The sequence below is a fragment of the Pipistrellus kuhlii genome, unplaced genomic scaffold (assembly GCF_014108245.1).
Source record: "Pipistrellus kuhlii isolate mPipKuh1 unplaced genomic scaffold, mPipKuh1.p scaffold_m20_p_25, whole genome shotgun sequence".
Lineage (NCBI taxonomy): Eukaryota > Metazoa > Chordata > Mammalia > Chiroptera > Vespertilionidae > Pipistrellus > Pipistrellus kuhlii.
Window position 1 is genome coordinate 179,749 of NW_023425524.1, and position 12,809 is coordinate 192,557.

Here is a 12,809-nt window from a genome sequence, read left to right on the forward strand (position 1 = left end):
TTTCCACAGAGAGGAAGAGAGAGGGATAGAGAGTTAGAAAAACCGATGAGAGAGAAACGTCGACCAGCTGCCTCCTGCACACTCCCCACTGGGGATGTGCCCGCAACCAAGGCACATGCCCTTGACCGGAATCGAACCCGGGACCCTTCAGTCCCCAGGCCGACGTGCTATCCACTGAGCCACACCTGTTTGGGCAGTTTTCCTGTATTTTTTTTTTTTTACTTATAGTCACGGCCCTAGTTGAGCCATGATCCCCCCTGCACACACACACACACACACCTGCATACACACGCACACACAACACACACACACATGCACATACACACACGCATGCAGACACACACTCGCACACACATACACAAACGCACGCCCACCCACATGCACACTCATGCACGCGCACACACACATGCCCACCCACATGCACACACGCACACACGCACACACATGCACACGCACACGCACCTCCTGCGCCCTCCGCGCGCAGTGCTGGATCCACTCGAGGTGCACGCTGCAGAAGCTGGCCCGCGTGACGCCCTGCAGGCAGGGCACGTAGTCCTCGTCGATGTGCGCGTGGAACACGCCGGGGTCGCGCTCGATGTGGTGCCACTTGGCGAAGGGCTGCAGTGCAGCGCGGAGGGCCTCGCTCCCCAGCCAGGAGGGCAGCGTGGGCGACGTGACCAGGTAGTAGACGATGCTCTGCGCGCGGAGAGAGGAGGCCGGCCTGAGCCGTCGTTGGGGCTCCCGGAGCCCATGGCCGTCCGGGGAGCAGGGGACACGCGACTGCCGTGTGGGCCCCGTGTTTCCTGCAGGGGTTAGTGACCGACCCCCCGGAGGACAGTCCCCGCCTTCTCTGAGGGCCCCTGCGGGGAGGGGGGGGAGGGAGAGGAGGACAGGAGGTCGCAGATGGACAAGGACCGCCCGCAGGCCCTGCCACACAGCCCTGGACGGACTGAAACAGTGAAGCTGCGCCTGGCCAGCCTGGCTCCGTGGTTGAGCATCGACCTGTGAACCAGGAGGTCAGGGTTCGATTCCCAGTCAGGGCACAGGCCCGGGGTGCAGGCTCGATCCCCAGTGTGGGGCCTGAGCAGGAGGCAGCAGATCCATGATTCTCTCTCATCATTGATGCTTTTATCGCTCTCTTTCCCTCTCCCTTCCTCTCTGAAATCAATAAAAATATAATTTAAAAAATATAATTAAAAAAAAGATTGCTGAAACCGGTGTGGCTCAATGGATAAAACGTTGGCCTGCAGATGGAAGGGTCCCAGGTTCGATTCCAGTCAAGGGCATGTCCCTTGGTTTCGGGCACATCCCCAGAGCAGGGTGTTCAGGAGGCAGCTGATGCATGTTTCTCTCCCATCGATGTTTCTAACTCTCTATCCCTCTCTTTCTCTCTGTAAAAATCAATAAAAATATATATATTTTTTAAAAATAGTCAATAAAATCTATATAAATATATAAAATAAGGTCGGCTTCCAGTTACCAGCAAAGGAGGCTCAGTGGCCGTGGCCAGAGGGACCGTGTCTCGTCTGACAGTTACGGGGGACGGGGGGGAGGGTGTCTGTCCACACATCTGGCTCCAGCCCACATCTGGTCCCGCTCCCCCCCGTCGGTCCTAATCACACACCCCCGACAGGAACAACAAACAAATCAGAGGGCGATCGTGCGGCCTTCCCCTCATTTCCCAGGAATCAAAACAGCCTCCACGGGTGAAGTCAGACTAGTTAGCGAGGACTGGGACCCCCGGAGGCCAGAACGCCTTCCTGTAGCTCCGGCAGCATCCTGCAGCGAGGCCCCGGCCGTGGGCCCAGCTCTCCCCGGGCGAGGGGACCGGGATGGGGACTGGAGAAGAGGGGACCAAGCCGGCTGGCTGCAAACCATACCCCGTTTCCACTTCATATAGGCAGGCATTCCGTCCAGGACAGGAACGGGGTCCGTGTTATTCTCTGTACCGTTGGTTTTTTGTGTGTGTGTGTGTGGTTTTTTTTTTTTTTTAATAAACACAGGAGGTAGCCGATCCATGGCTCTCTCTCATCATGGATGTTTCTCCCTCTCTCTCTCTCTCTCCCTTCCTCTCTGACATCAATAAAAACCTACTGAACAGCCGAAACCGGCGGTGGCTCAGTGGATAGAGCGTCGGCTTGCAAACTGAAGGGTCCCGGGTTTGATTCCGGTCAAGGGCATGGACCTGGGTTGCGGACACATCCCCAGTGGGGGGTGTGCAGGAGGCAGCTGGTGGATGTTTCTCTCTTATCGATGTTTCTAGCTCTCTGTCCCTCTCTTTTCCTCTCTATAGAAAAATCAATAAAATATATATTTTTAAAAATATATATATATTTTTTTAATTTATTTTTTAAAATATATTTTATTGATTTCTTTTTACAGAGAGGAAGAGAGAGGGACAGAGAGCTAGACACATCAAAGAGAGAGAATCATCCATCAGCTGCCTCTTGCACACTCCCCACTGGGGATGTGCCCGTAACCAAGGTCCATGCCCTTGACCGGAATCGAACCTGGGAACCTTCAGTCCGCAGGCTGACGCTCTATCCACTGAGCCACACCAGCTTTGGCAAAAATAAATAAATAAATAAAATAAAAATTAAAAAAATATATATATATTATTATTATTATTTTTAATCTATTTAACAAAGAAGCGGACGGTCTGTTAGAACCTGGGGGCGGGCCCGGGTGGTGGTGGCGGTGCCGGCCGCGGTACCTGCACGTAGAAGCGGACCAGCGCCCGGCGCAGGTCGAACACCTGCAGCATGGTGGCGGCGTTGTTGTCCAGCACGCGGTAGCCCTCCAGCACGTAGTGCGTGCGGGTGACCTCCCAGGTGAGCCAGCGCAGGTGGAAGGCGGCGTTGCAGGACAGCAGGTGCGGCAGGTGGCCCGGCCGGCAGCAGCAGCAGCCCCCGTCGTCCTCGGCGCCCTCCATGATGGCCTCCACCTCCCGCTGCTGGCAGTACGTCCCTGGCGGGCGGCGGGCGCCCGTTACACAGAGACGGGGGGTGGGGGGTGGGGGGTGGGGGGGACAGGGATGGGGGCCTCTGCCGAGAAGGGACCTCACTCCTGCCTTTTTAAAAATTATTATTATTGATTTCAGGGAGGAAGGGAAAGGGGGAGAGAGAGAGAAGCATCCATGATGAGAGAGAGCCGAAACCGGTGTGGCTCAGTGGATAGAGAGAGCATCGGGCTGCGGACTGAAGGGTCCCGGGTTCAATTCTGGTCAAGGGCATGGACCTTGGTTGCGGGCACGTCCCCAGTAGGGGGTGTGCAGGAGGCAGCTGGTCGATGTTTCTCTCTCATTCATGTTTCTAACTCTATCCCTCTCTCTCCCTCTCTGTGAAAAATCAATACAACATATATATTTTTTTTAATATTTTTTTTTAAGTTTTATGCGATGACAGCCCGAGGCACCGCCTCCCAGCAGCACGCTCCCCGGGCAGCCCCTCACCTCGGAACTCCAGCCCGCGGAGCTGGAAGGTGACCAGGCCGTTGGCGACCTCGATGAGGTGCACGAAGGCGTTGAGGTAGTCGGAGGCCAGGATGAAGCAGTCTCCGGAGCCGTAGTTGCCCCAGCGGCCGAGGGCCAGGTCCCCGCAGAGCGACTCCTGCAGGGAGCGCGTCAGGTGCTCATAGAAGATGGAGTTGAGGTTGTTGTCATCGCTCGCTGCGGACAGACGACGGGGCGGACGCCGGTGAGCGCTTGTCCCCGGGCCCCTGGCCCGGAAGGCAGAGCTGCCATGTGACCTGGGCTAATCGGACCTTCCTTTTTTTTTTTTAAATATATTTTATTTATTTTTTACCCAGAGAGGAAAGGAGAGGGATAGAGAGTGAGAAACATCGATGAGAGAGAATCACCGACCATCTGCCTCCTGCATGGCCCCCACTGGGGATGTGCCCGCAACCAAGGTCCATGCCCTTGACCGAATCGAACCCGGGACCTTTGGGTCCGCAGGCCGACGCGCTATCCACTGAGCCAAACCGGTTTCGGTTAAATCGGACCTTCCTGATGCTTCGCCATCTCGGTGGAAGTGCTGGGACCCGCCTGTTTTCCCCTGGACACATGTTCTAGTCCAGCGGTCGGCAAACTCACTCGTCCACAGAGCCAAGTGTCCACAGCACAACGACGGACATGTCTCTGGAGAGCCACGTTGTTTAAACGTAACGTCTTCTGACGCCACGTCTTCCACACAGACTCGCCCAGGCCGGGGTGTTCCGTGGAAGAGCCGCCCTCCAGGGGCCCGAGAGCCGCCTGCGGCTCGGGAGCCGCGGTTTGCCGACCCCGGCTGTAGGCCGTCTCAGCCACACAAGTGGACTGATTCGAGTTCCATGCAGACCATCTACAGATCCGTGCCTCCCGCTGGGACCCCCGTCTGAGCTCTATCAGGGGTCCTCAAACTGTTTAAAGTGGGGGCCAGATCACGGTCCCTCAGAGAGCTGGAGGGCCGGACTATATGAACTGCTAATTCCTACTGTAACACCTCGGCTGCGCTCACTGCCCAAAAAACCTGGCGGGCCGGATCAGACTCCTCTGGGGGCCGCATGTGGCCCGCGGGCCGTAGTTTGAGGACGCCTGCGTCTAGATCGGTGGTCACCAACCTTTCGGACCTCAGGGGCCACCCGCGGGCGACCACTGCTCCAGACCTCACACCCACGTGTCTGCCCCTGCATGTCTCAGATGCCTGCTGCTTCGCCAACCATGAGTCCTCGGAGCCCACGCTGTGGAGTCTGTGTGCGATGTGTATCGCACAGAAACAAACAGGCCTGAACGAGCAGGGGCGCTCGCTGCCGAGGTAATGAACTCCGCGTACGGACGGATTCAGTCCCGCGCGGGATCGGTCCGCGTCCGCCCGCACCGCGCTCTCTCCACGTCGGCGTAGCGACCAAGACACGCGTGGTCTCCACGGGGATGGCAAAGAGCAGTGCTTCATTCCCCGGCTGGGTCAGAGGGCTCCGTCCGTCCGCAGGACAGAGCAAATCGTCTGGATAACAGAGAAGGGCCAAAACTGGCATAGCTCAGGGGAAAGCGCGTCGGCCTGCGGACTGATGGGTCCCAGGTTCGATTCCGATCAAGGGCATGTGCCTTGGTTGCGGGCACATCCCCGATACGGAGTGTGAGGGAGGCAGCTGGTTGATGTCTCTCTCTCTCATCGGTGTTTCTAGCTCTCTATCCCTCTCCCTTCCTCTCTGTAAAAAAAATCGATAAGATAAATTTAAAGAGAGAGAGAGAGAGAAAGAGAGAGAGAGAGAGAAGGGAGGGGACGTCTCACCTGGGTCCCTCTCCATCTGGACGGCCAGCCTGGTGTTGGAGTTGTCCACGCGCCTGGTGCTGGGGGGGCCACAGAACAGGGGAGAGCCGTGGTGAGACCCCGCACGCAGGCAGGCCACAGGGCTGGTTTGCAGACGTGGCTGTGGTGGGTGGAGGTGCTGACACATGCGTATGAGGGTGACGGCTCCAATCTGACAATGCTGCAGAGAGGGGTCCCAGGAAACAGAGAAAGGGGGGCATGCAAGAAACTTGGGGAGCCCTGGCCGGTGTGGCTCAGTGGATAGAGCGTCGGCCTGTGGACTGAAGGGTCCTGGGTTCGATTCCGGTCAAGGGCATGTACCTTGGCTGCCAGCACATCCCCAGTAGGAGGTGTGCAGGAGGCAGCTGGTCGATGATTCTCTCTCCTCGATGTTTCTAACTCTTTCTCCCTCTCCCTTCCTCTCTGTGGAAAATCAATAAAAACAGCCGGGACCGGTTTGGCTTAATGGATAGAGCGTCGACTTGGGGACTGAAGGGTCCCGGGTTCGATTCCGGTCAAGGGCATGTACCTTGGTTGCGGGCACATCCCCAGTGGGGGGTGTGCAGGAGGCAGCTGATCGATGACTCTCTCTCATCGATGTTTCTAACTCTCTGTCTTTCTCCCTTCCTCTCTGTACAAAATCAATAATATATATTTAAAAAAAAAAGTTTAAATAAAATCAATAAAAACAAAACAAACAACAAAAAAGAAGAAAGCAAAGCCCATCGGTAGGAGGACGGTGGACGGTGGGGATGGCGGGAAACCTGGGCCGGGACCCGGCCGGTTCCAGCAAGCTGTGTTCCATCAGGAGCCCTAAGCCCTGCTCCCCGCCACGCCCCCCGCCCCCCGCCCCCCGGCAGACAGGCCCCCGAGGCGCCCGGACAGGAGGGCGCCCCCGGCAGGCAGCGCTGGGCCTCACTTGTAGTCCTTCTCCCAGAACTTGACGGGCCGCACGTAGGACGTGACGAACAGCACGCTGCCCAGGAAGGGGCTCAGCGGCGTGGACAGGACGGACGTGGCCGCCGTCTGGGCGAAGAGCAGGGCTGAGTCTGGGAGCCGGGCTAGTTAAGGCGAGCGGTCCTGCTTTCCTCGTGGCTCTGCGTCTGAGGGTCCTGGGAGGTCCTGACCAGTTCATGGGCAGGCCGTCTCTCACCCGGGGAGAGAGGAGGCAGCCGATCCGCGATTCTCTCACCACTGATGTTGCCATCTCTCTCTCTCCCTTTTTCCCTCTTTGAAATCAATAATACACACACACACACACACACACACACACACCCCGTATTTTCCGGCATCTAAGACGATCTTTGAAATGAAAAAAAGTCAACCGAAAATTGGGGCAAAAGACCAAAACTGCAGAAAAATTACCCGCAGATCTTAACGACAAAGTAAGTCTTTTCTTTGAAGTGGGGGGTAGTCTTATACAGCGAATATAGGCCTAACCCTATGTTTTAACTGTAAAATTAGGGGGCCGTCTTATACGCCAGAAAATATGGGTGTGTATGTGTGTGTGTGTGTGTGTGTATATATATATACATATATATACATATATATATATATATATATATATATATATATATACACACACACACACACACACACATATATATATATAATATGAGCTTACATCCAGGAACTGTGGGGAAAAATAGCAGCGGAGCCGAAACCGGTGTGGCTCAGTGGATGGAGCGTCGGCCTGCAAACTGAAAGGTCCCAGGTTCGATTCCGGTCAAGGGCATGCGCCTCGGTTGCGGGCACATCCCCAGTGGCGAGTGTGCAGGAGGCAGCTGACGGATGTTTCTCTCTCATCGATGTTTCTAACTCTCTGGCCCTCTCTCTTCCTCTCTGTAAAAAAATCAGTAGAATATATTTTTTAAAAACAGCAGCGGGAAGGATACGAGGGATTGCGAAGAGCTGCGCGAACACGTGGAAGGAGGAGCCCCAGGCCATCTGCCACGGGGCCACGTACGCCAGGACGAACTGCAGCTTCTGGAGCAGGTCCCCGAGCTGAAAGCAGAAGGAAGGGAGTCCTCAGAGGGGACGGCCGGGGTGCAGGGGCGTCAAGGTCATCGGAAGCACACACATGGGACAGGGCAGCTGACTACTGCTGGCCTCTCGCTCTTACCTCCCCTGTCCTACATCAAGGCCCCCGCTAAGAGTGGGTTAAAACAGCCCGGCTGGCGTGGCTCAGTGGTTGAGCATCGACCTAGGAACCAGGAGGTCACGGTTCGATTCCGGTCAAGGGCACAGGCCCGGGTTGTGGGCTCCATCCCCAGTGTGGGGCGTGCAGGGGTCAATCAATGACTCTCTCGTATCAATGTTTCAATGTTTCTAGCTCTCTCTCTTCCTCGCCCTTCTTCTCTGGGTGGGGGGTGAGACACGCACCGTGGGGCCCCGGGGGGGGGCGTGGGGCCCCGGGGGGAGGGCCGTGGGCCCCGGGGGAGGGGGCTGGGGGAGGGCCGTGGGCCCCGGGGGAGGGGGCTGGGGGAGGGCCGTGGGCCCCGGGGAGGGGGCTGGGGGAGGGCCGTGGGGGGAGGGCCGTGGGGCCCCGGGGAGGGGGCTGGGGGAGGGCCGTGGGGCCCGGGGGGGGCGTGGGACCCCGGGGGGGGGGGCCGGACTCGCCTTGCTGCACAGGACGGACGCCAGGAAGAAGTCCAGCAGGAAGCTGTCGCACAGCCCGCGGCAGTCGAAGTGGAAGAACAGGACGGCGAGGCCCAGCGGTGCGAACTGGCGGCCGGGGTGGCAGAAGGAGGCGCGCAGCAGCTTCATGCCCGCCACGATCAGCAGGAAGATGTCCCAGCTGCGGGGGGCGGGGGGGGGACAGCGAACCTCGCATCCCCTGCGCGCTCTGCACCTTGTCCAGGGGGACCGCCCTCCCCCGCTCTGTGCTCTGTGCCCGCTCTGTGCTCTGAGCCCGCTCTGTGCTCTGTGCTCTGTGCCCGCTCTGTGCTCTGAGCCCGCTCTGTGCTCTGTGCTCTGTGCCCGCTCTGTGCTCTGAGCCCGCTCTGTGCTCTGTGCCCGCTCTGTGCTCTGAGCCCGCTCTGTGCTCTGTGCCCGCTCTGTGCTCTGAGCCCGCTCTGTGCTCTGTGCTCTGTGCCCGCTCTGTGCTCTGTGCCCGCTCTGTGCTCTGAGCCCGCTCTGTGCTCTGTGCTCTGTGCCCGCTCTGTGCTCTGTGCCCGCTCTGTGCTCTGAGCCCGCTCTGAGCTCTGTGCCCGCTCTGTGCCCGCTCTGAGCTCTGTGCCCGCTCTGAGCTCTGTGCCCGCTCTGTGCTCTGTGCCCGCTCTGTGCTCTGAGCCCGCTCTGTGCCCGCTCTGTGCTCTGTGCCCGCTCTGTGCTCTGTGCCCGCTCTGTGCTCTGTGCCTGCTCTGTGCTCTGAGCCCTCTCTGTGCTCTGTGCTCTGAGCTCTGTGCCCGCTCTGTGCTCTGAGCCCGCTCTGTGCTCTGTGCCCGCTCAGTGCCCGCTCTGTGCTCTATGCCCGCTCTGTGCTCTGAGCCCGCTCTGTGCTCTGTGCTCTGTGCCCGCTCTGTGCTCTGTGCCCGCTCTGTGCTCTGAGCCCGCTCTGTGCTCTGTGCCCGCTCTGTGCTCTGAGCCCGCTCTGTGCTCTGTGCCCGCTCTGTGCTCTGAGCCCGCTCTGTGCTCTGTGCCCGCTCTGTGCTCTGAGCCCGCTCTGTGCCCGCTCTGTGCTCTGTGCCCGCTCTGTGCTCTGTGCCCGCTCTGAGCTCTGTGCCCGCTCTGTGCCCGCTCTGTGCTCTGAGCTCTGTGCCCGCTCTGTGCTCTGTGCCCGCTCTGTGCTCTGTGCCTGCTCTGTGCTCTGAGCCCTCTCTGTGCTCTGTGCTCTGAGCTCTGTGCCCGCTCTGTGCTCTGTGCCCGCTCTGTGCTCTGAGCCCGCTCTGTGCTCTGTGCCCGCTCAGTGCCCGCTCTGTGCTCTGTGCCCGCTCTGTGCTCTGTGCCCGCTCTGAGCTCTGTGCCCGCTCTGTGCCCGCTCTGAGCTCTGTGCCCGCTCTGAGCTCTGTGCCCGCTCTGTGCCCGCTCTGAGCTCTGTGCCCGCTCTGCGCTCTGTGCCCGCTCTGTGCTCTGTGCCCGCTCTGTGCTCTGTGCCCGCTCTGTGCCCGCTCTGTGCTCTGTGCCCGCTCTGTGCTCTGTGCCCGCTCTGTGCTCTGTGCCTGCTCTGTGCTCTGAGCCCTCTCTGTGCTCTGTGCTCTGAGCTCTGTGCCCGCTCTGTGCTCTGAGCCCGCTCTGTGCTCTGTGCCCGCTCAGTGCCCGCTCTGTGCTCTGTGCCCGCTCTGTGCTCTGAGCCCGCTCTGTGCTCTGTGCCCGCTCAGTGCCCGCTCTGTGCTCTGTGCCCGCTCTGTGCTCTGTGCCCGCTCTGTGCTCTGAGCCCGCTCTGTGCCCGCTCTGTGCTCTGTGCCCGCTCTGTGCTCTGTGCCCGCTCTGAGCTCTGTGCCCGCTCTGTGCCCGCTCTGTGCTCTGAGCTCTGTGCCCGCTCTGAGCTCTGTGCCCGCTCTGTGCCCGCTCTGTGCTCTGTGCCCGCTCTGAGCTCTGTGCCCGCTCTGAGCTCTGTGCCCGCTCTGTGCCCGCTCTGTGCTCTGTGCCCGCTCTGTGCTCTGAGCCCGCTCTGTGCTCTGTGCTCTGTGCCCGCTCTGTGCTCTGTGCCCGCTCTGTGCTCTGAGCCCGCTCTGTGCTCTGTGCTCTGTGCCCGCTCTGTGCTCTGTGCCCGCTCTGTGCTCTGAGCCCGCTCTGAGCTCTGTGCCCGCTCTGTGCCCGCTCTGAGCTCTGTGCCCGCTCTGAGCTCTGTGCCCGCTCTGTGCTCTGTGCCCGCTCTGTGCTCTGAGCCCGCTCTGTGCCCGCTCTGTGCTCTGTGCCCGCTCTGTGCTCTGTGCCCGCTCTGTGCTCTGTGCCTGCTCTGTGCTCTGAGCCCTCTCTGTGCTCTGTGCTCTGAGCTCTGTGCCCGCTCTGTGCTCTGAGCCCGCTCTGTGCTCTGTGCCCGCTCAGTGCCCGCTCTGTGCTCTATGCCCGCTCTGTGCTCTGAGCCCGCTCTGTGCTCTGTGCTCTGTGCCCGCTCTGTGCTCTGTGCCCGCTCTGTGCTCTGAGCCCGCTCTGTGCTCTGTGCCCGCTCTGTGCTCTGAGCCCGCTCTGTGCTCTGTGCCCGCTCTGTGCTCTGAGCCCGCTCTGTGCTCTGTGCCCGCTCTGTGCTCTGAGCCCGCTCTGTGCCCGCTCTGTGCTCTGTGCCCGCTCTGTGCTCTGTGCCCGCTCTGTGCTCTGTGCCCGCTCTGTGCCCGCTCTGTGCTCTGAGCTCTGTGCCCGCTCTGTGCTCTGTGCCCGCTCTGTGCTCTGTGCCTGCTCTGTGCTCTGAGCCCTCTCTGTGCTCTGTGCTCTGAGCTCTGTGCCCGCTCTGTGCTCTGTGCCCGCTCTGTGCTCTGAGCCCGCTCTGTGCTCTGTGCCCGCTCAGTGCCCGCTCTGTGCTCTGTGCCCGCTCTGTGCTCTGAGCCCGCTCTGAGCTCTGTGCCCGCTCTGTGCCCGCTCTGCGCTCTGTGCCCGCTCTGAGCTCTGTGCCCGCTCTGTGCCCGCTCTGAGCTCTGTGCCCGCTCTGAGCTCTGTGCCCGCTCTGTGCTCTGTGCCCGCTCTGTGCTCTGTGCCTGCTCTGTGCTCTGAGCCCTCTCTGTGCTCTGTGCTCTGAGCTCTGTGCCCGCTCTGTGCTCTGAGCCCGCTCTGTGCTCTGTGCCCGCTCAGTGCCCGCTCTGTGCTCTGTGCCCGCTCTGAGCTCTGTGCCCGCTCTGTGCCCGCTCTGAGCTCTGTGCCCGCTCTGAGCTCTGTGCCCGCTCTGAGCTCTGTGCCCGCTCTGTGCCCGCTCTGAGCTCTGTGCCCGCTCTGAGCTCTGTGCCCGCTCTGTGCCCGCTCTGAGCTCTGTGCCCGCTCTGTGCTCTGTGCCCGCTCTGTGCTCTGTGCCTGCTCTGTGCTCTGAGCCCTCTCTGTGCTCTGTGCTCTGAGCTCTGTGCCCGCTCTGTGCTCTGAGCCCGCTCTGTGCTCTGTGCCCGCTCAGTGCCCGCTCTGTGCTCTGTGCCCGCTCTGTGCTCTGAGCCCGCTCTGTGCTCTGTGCCCGCTCAGTGCCCGCTCTGTGCTCTGTGCCCGCTCTGTGCTCTGTGCCCGCTCTGTGCTCTGAGCCCGCTCTGTGCCCGCTCTGTGCTCTGTGCCCGCTCTGTGCTCTGTGCCCGCTCTGAGCTCTGTGCCCGCTCTGTGCCCGCTCTGTGCTCTGAGCTCTGTGCCCGCTCTGTGCCCGCTCTGTGCTCTGTGCCCGCTCTGAGCTCTGTGCCCGCTCTGAGCTCTGTGCCCGCTCTGTGCTCTGTGCCCGCTCTGTGCTCTGAGCCCGCTCTGTGCCCGCTCTGTGCTCTGTGCCCGCTCTGTGCTCTGTGCCTGCTCTGTGCTCTGAGCCCTCTCTGTGCTCTGTGCTCTGAGCTCTGTGCCCGCTCTGTGCTCTGTGCTCTGTGCCCGCTCTGTGCCCTGCAGGGTGGGGACAGACCCCCATGACGCCGACCTCCAGTCCGGAGGAGGTTCGCTTGGTCCTGCCAAGGCTGTGAGCCCAACGGGAGGAGAGCCAGCCCCTCCCGCGCTCACTGGGTGCCCCTCCCGCGCTCACTGGGTGCCCCTCCCGCGCTCACTGGGTGCCCCTCCCGCGCTCACTGGGTGCCCGGCCGCCGGTAGGTGCTGATGGCGAAGGCGTCGAGGGTGAGGGCGTTGAGGACGATGGCGGGGTGCAGGGCATACTTCTCCACGCACTGCAGCCGCAGGTACAGCCGCTCGAACCACATCACGTGGGCGGCCTCTGCGGAGACACCCGCCCCCCGGGGCGCCCGTCACCCATCTGTCTCCAGGCATCTGTCTCCGGGCGCTGGGACGCCAGCAGTGCCTCCCTTTAATTCCGCCTGATAAGCAATTACCCCCCCTTTAATTCACTTTAATAAACAATACCCCTCCCCTTTAATTCCGCCTGATAAGCAATTACCCCCTCCATCCCCTTTAATCCAAAAGCAGGAGCAGGGAGCAGCCACACAAGCAGTGGCCCAGCAGATGCCTCCCGCTCTGGAGGCGGGCTCAGGAAACATCCATTAAAAAAAATAATAATAAATTTAAAAAAAAAAAAAAAAATATATATATATATATATATATATATATATATATATATATTATTGATTTTTTGCAGAGAGGAAGGGAGAGGGATGGAGAGTTAGAAACATCCATGAGAGAGAAACATGGACCAGATGCCTCTTGCACGCCCCCCACCAGGGATGTGCTGGCCACCAAGGTCCATGCCCTTGACCGGAATCGAACCCGGGACCCTTCAGTCCGCAGGCCGACGCTCCATCCACTGAGCCACACCGGTTTTGGCGAAACATCTGTTTTTATTTCCTCCCGTTTCAGGGGCTGGGGGCCCAGGGAGGGTGAAATGGGACGAAGAGGAAGCAGACGGCAGGCTGTGAGAGCTACCGTGTGGGTTACAAAACCGGCCGCTCTCACTGGCGCATCCCC

The 12,809-nt window shown here is 60.1% G+C and overlaps 1 protein-coding gene across 1 annotated transcript in view; it reads right to left on the reverse strand.

Annotated features, from left to right (window-relative positions):
* Positions 1 to 12,809, reverse strand: part of PCNX2 (pecanex 2) — a 43,656-nt gene that overhangs the window by 10,724 nt on the left and 20,123 nt on the right. Inside the window, exons 20-27 of the mRNA XM_036453368.2 lie at positions 11,964 to 12,105; positions 7,908 to 8,085; positions 7,184 to 7,292; positions 6,208 to 6,337; positions 5,271 to 5,329; positions 3,452 to 3,667; positions 2,714 to 2,967; positions 463 to 696 (exon numbers count right to left, since the gene is read on the reverse strand). Of these exons, the coding sequence (XP_036309261.1) occupies positions 463 to 696; positions 2,714 to 2,967; positions 3,452 to 3,667; positions 5,271 to 5,329; positions 6,208 to 6,337; positions 7,184 to 7,292; positions 7,908 to 8,085; positions 11,964 to 12,105 (1,322 nt within the window). The remainder of the gene's footprint in view (positions 1 to 462; positions 697 to 2,713; positions 2,968 to 3,451; positions 3,668 to 5,270; positions 5,330 to 6,207; positions 6,338 to 7,183; positions 7,293 to 7,907; positions 8,086 to 11,963; positions 12,106 to 12,809) is intronic.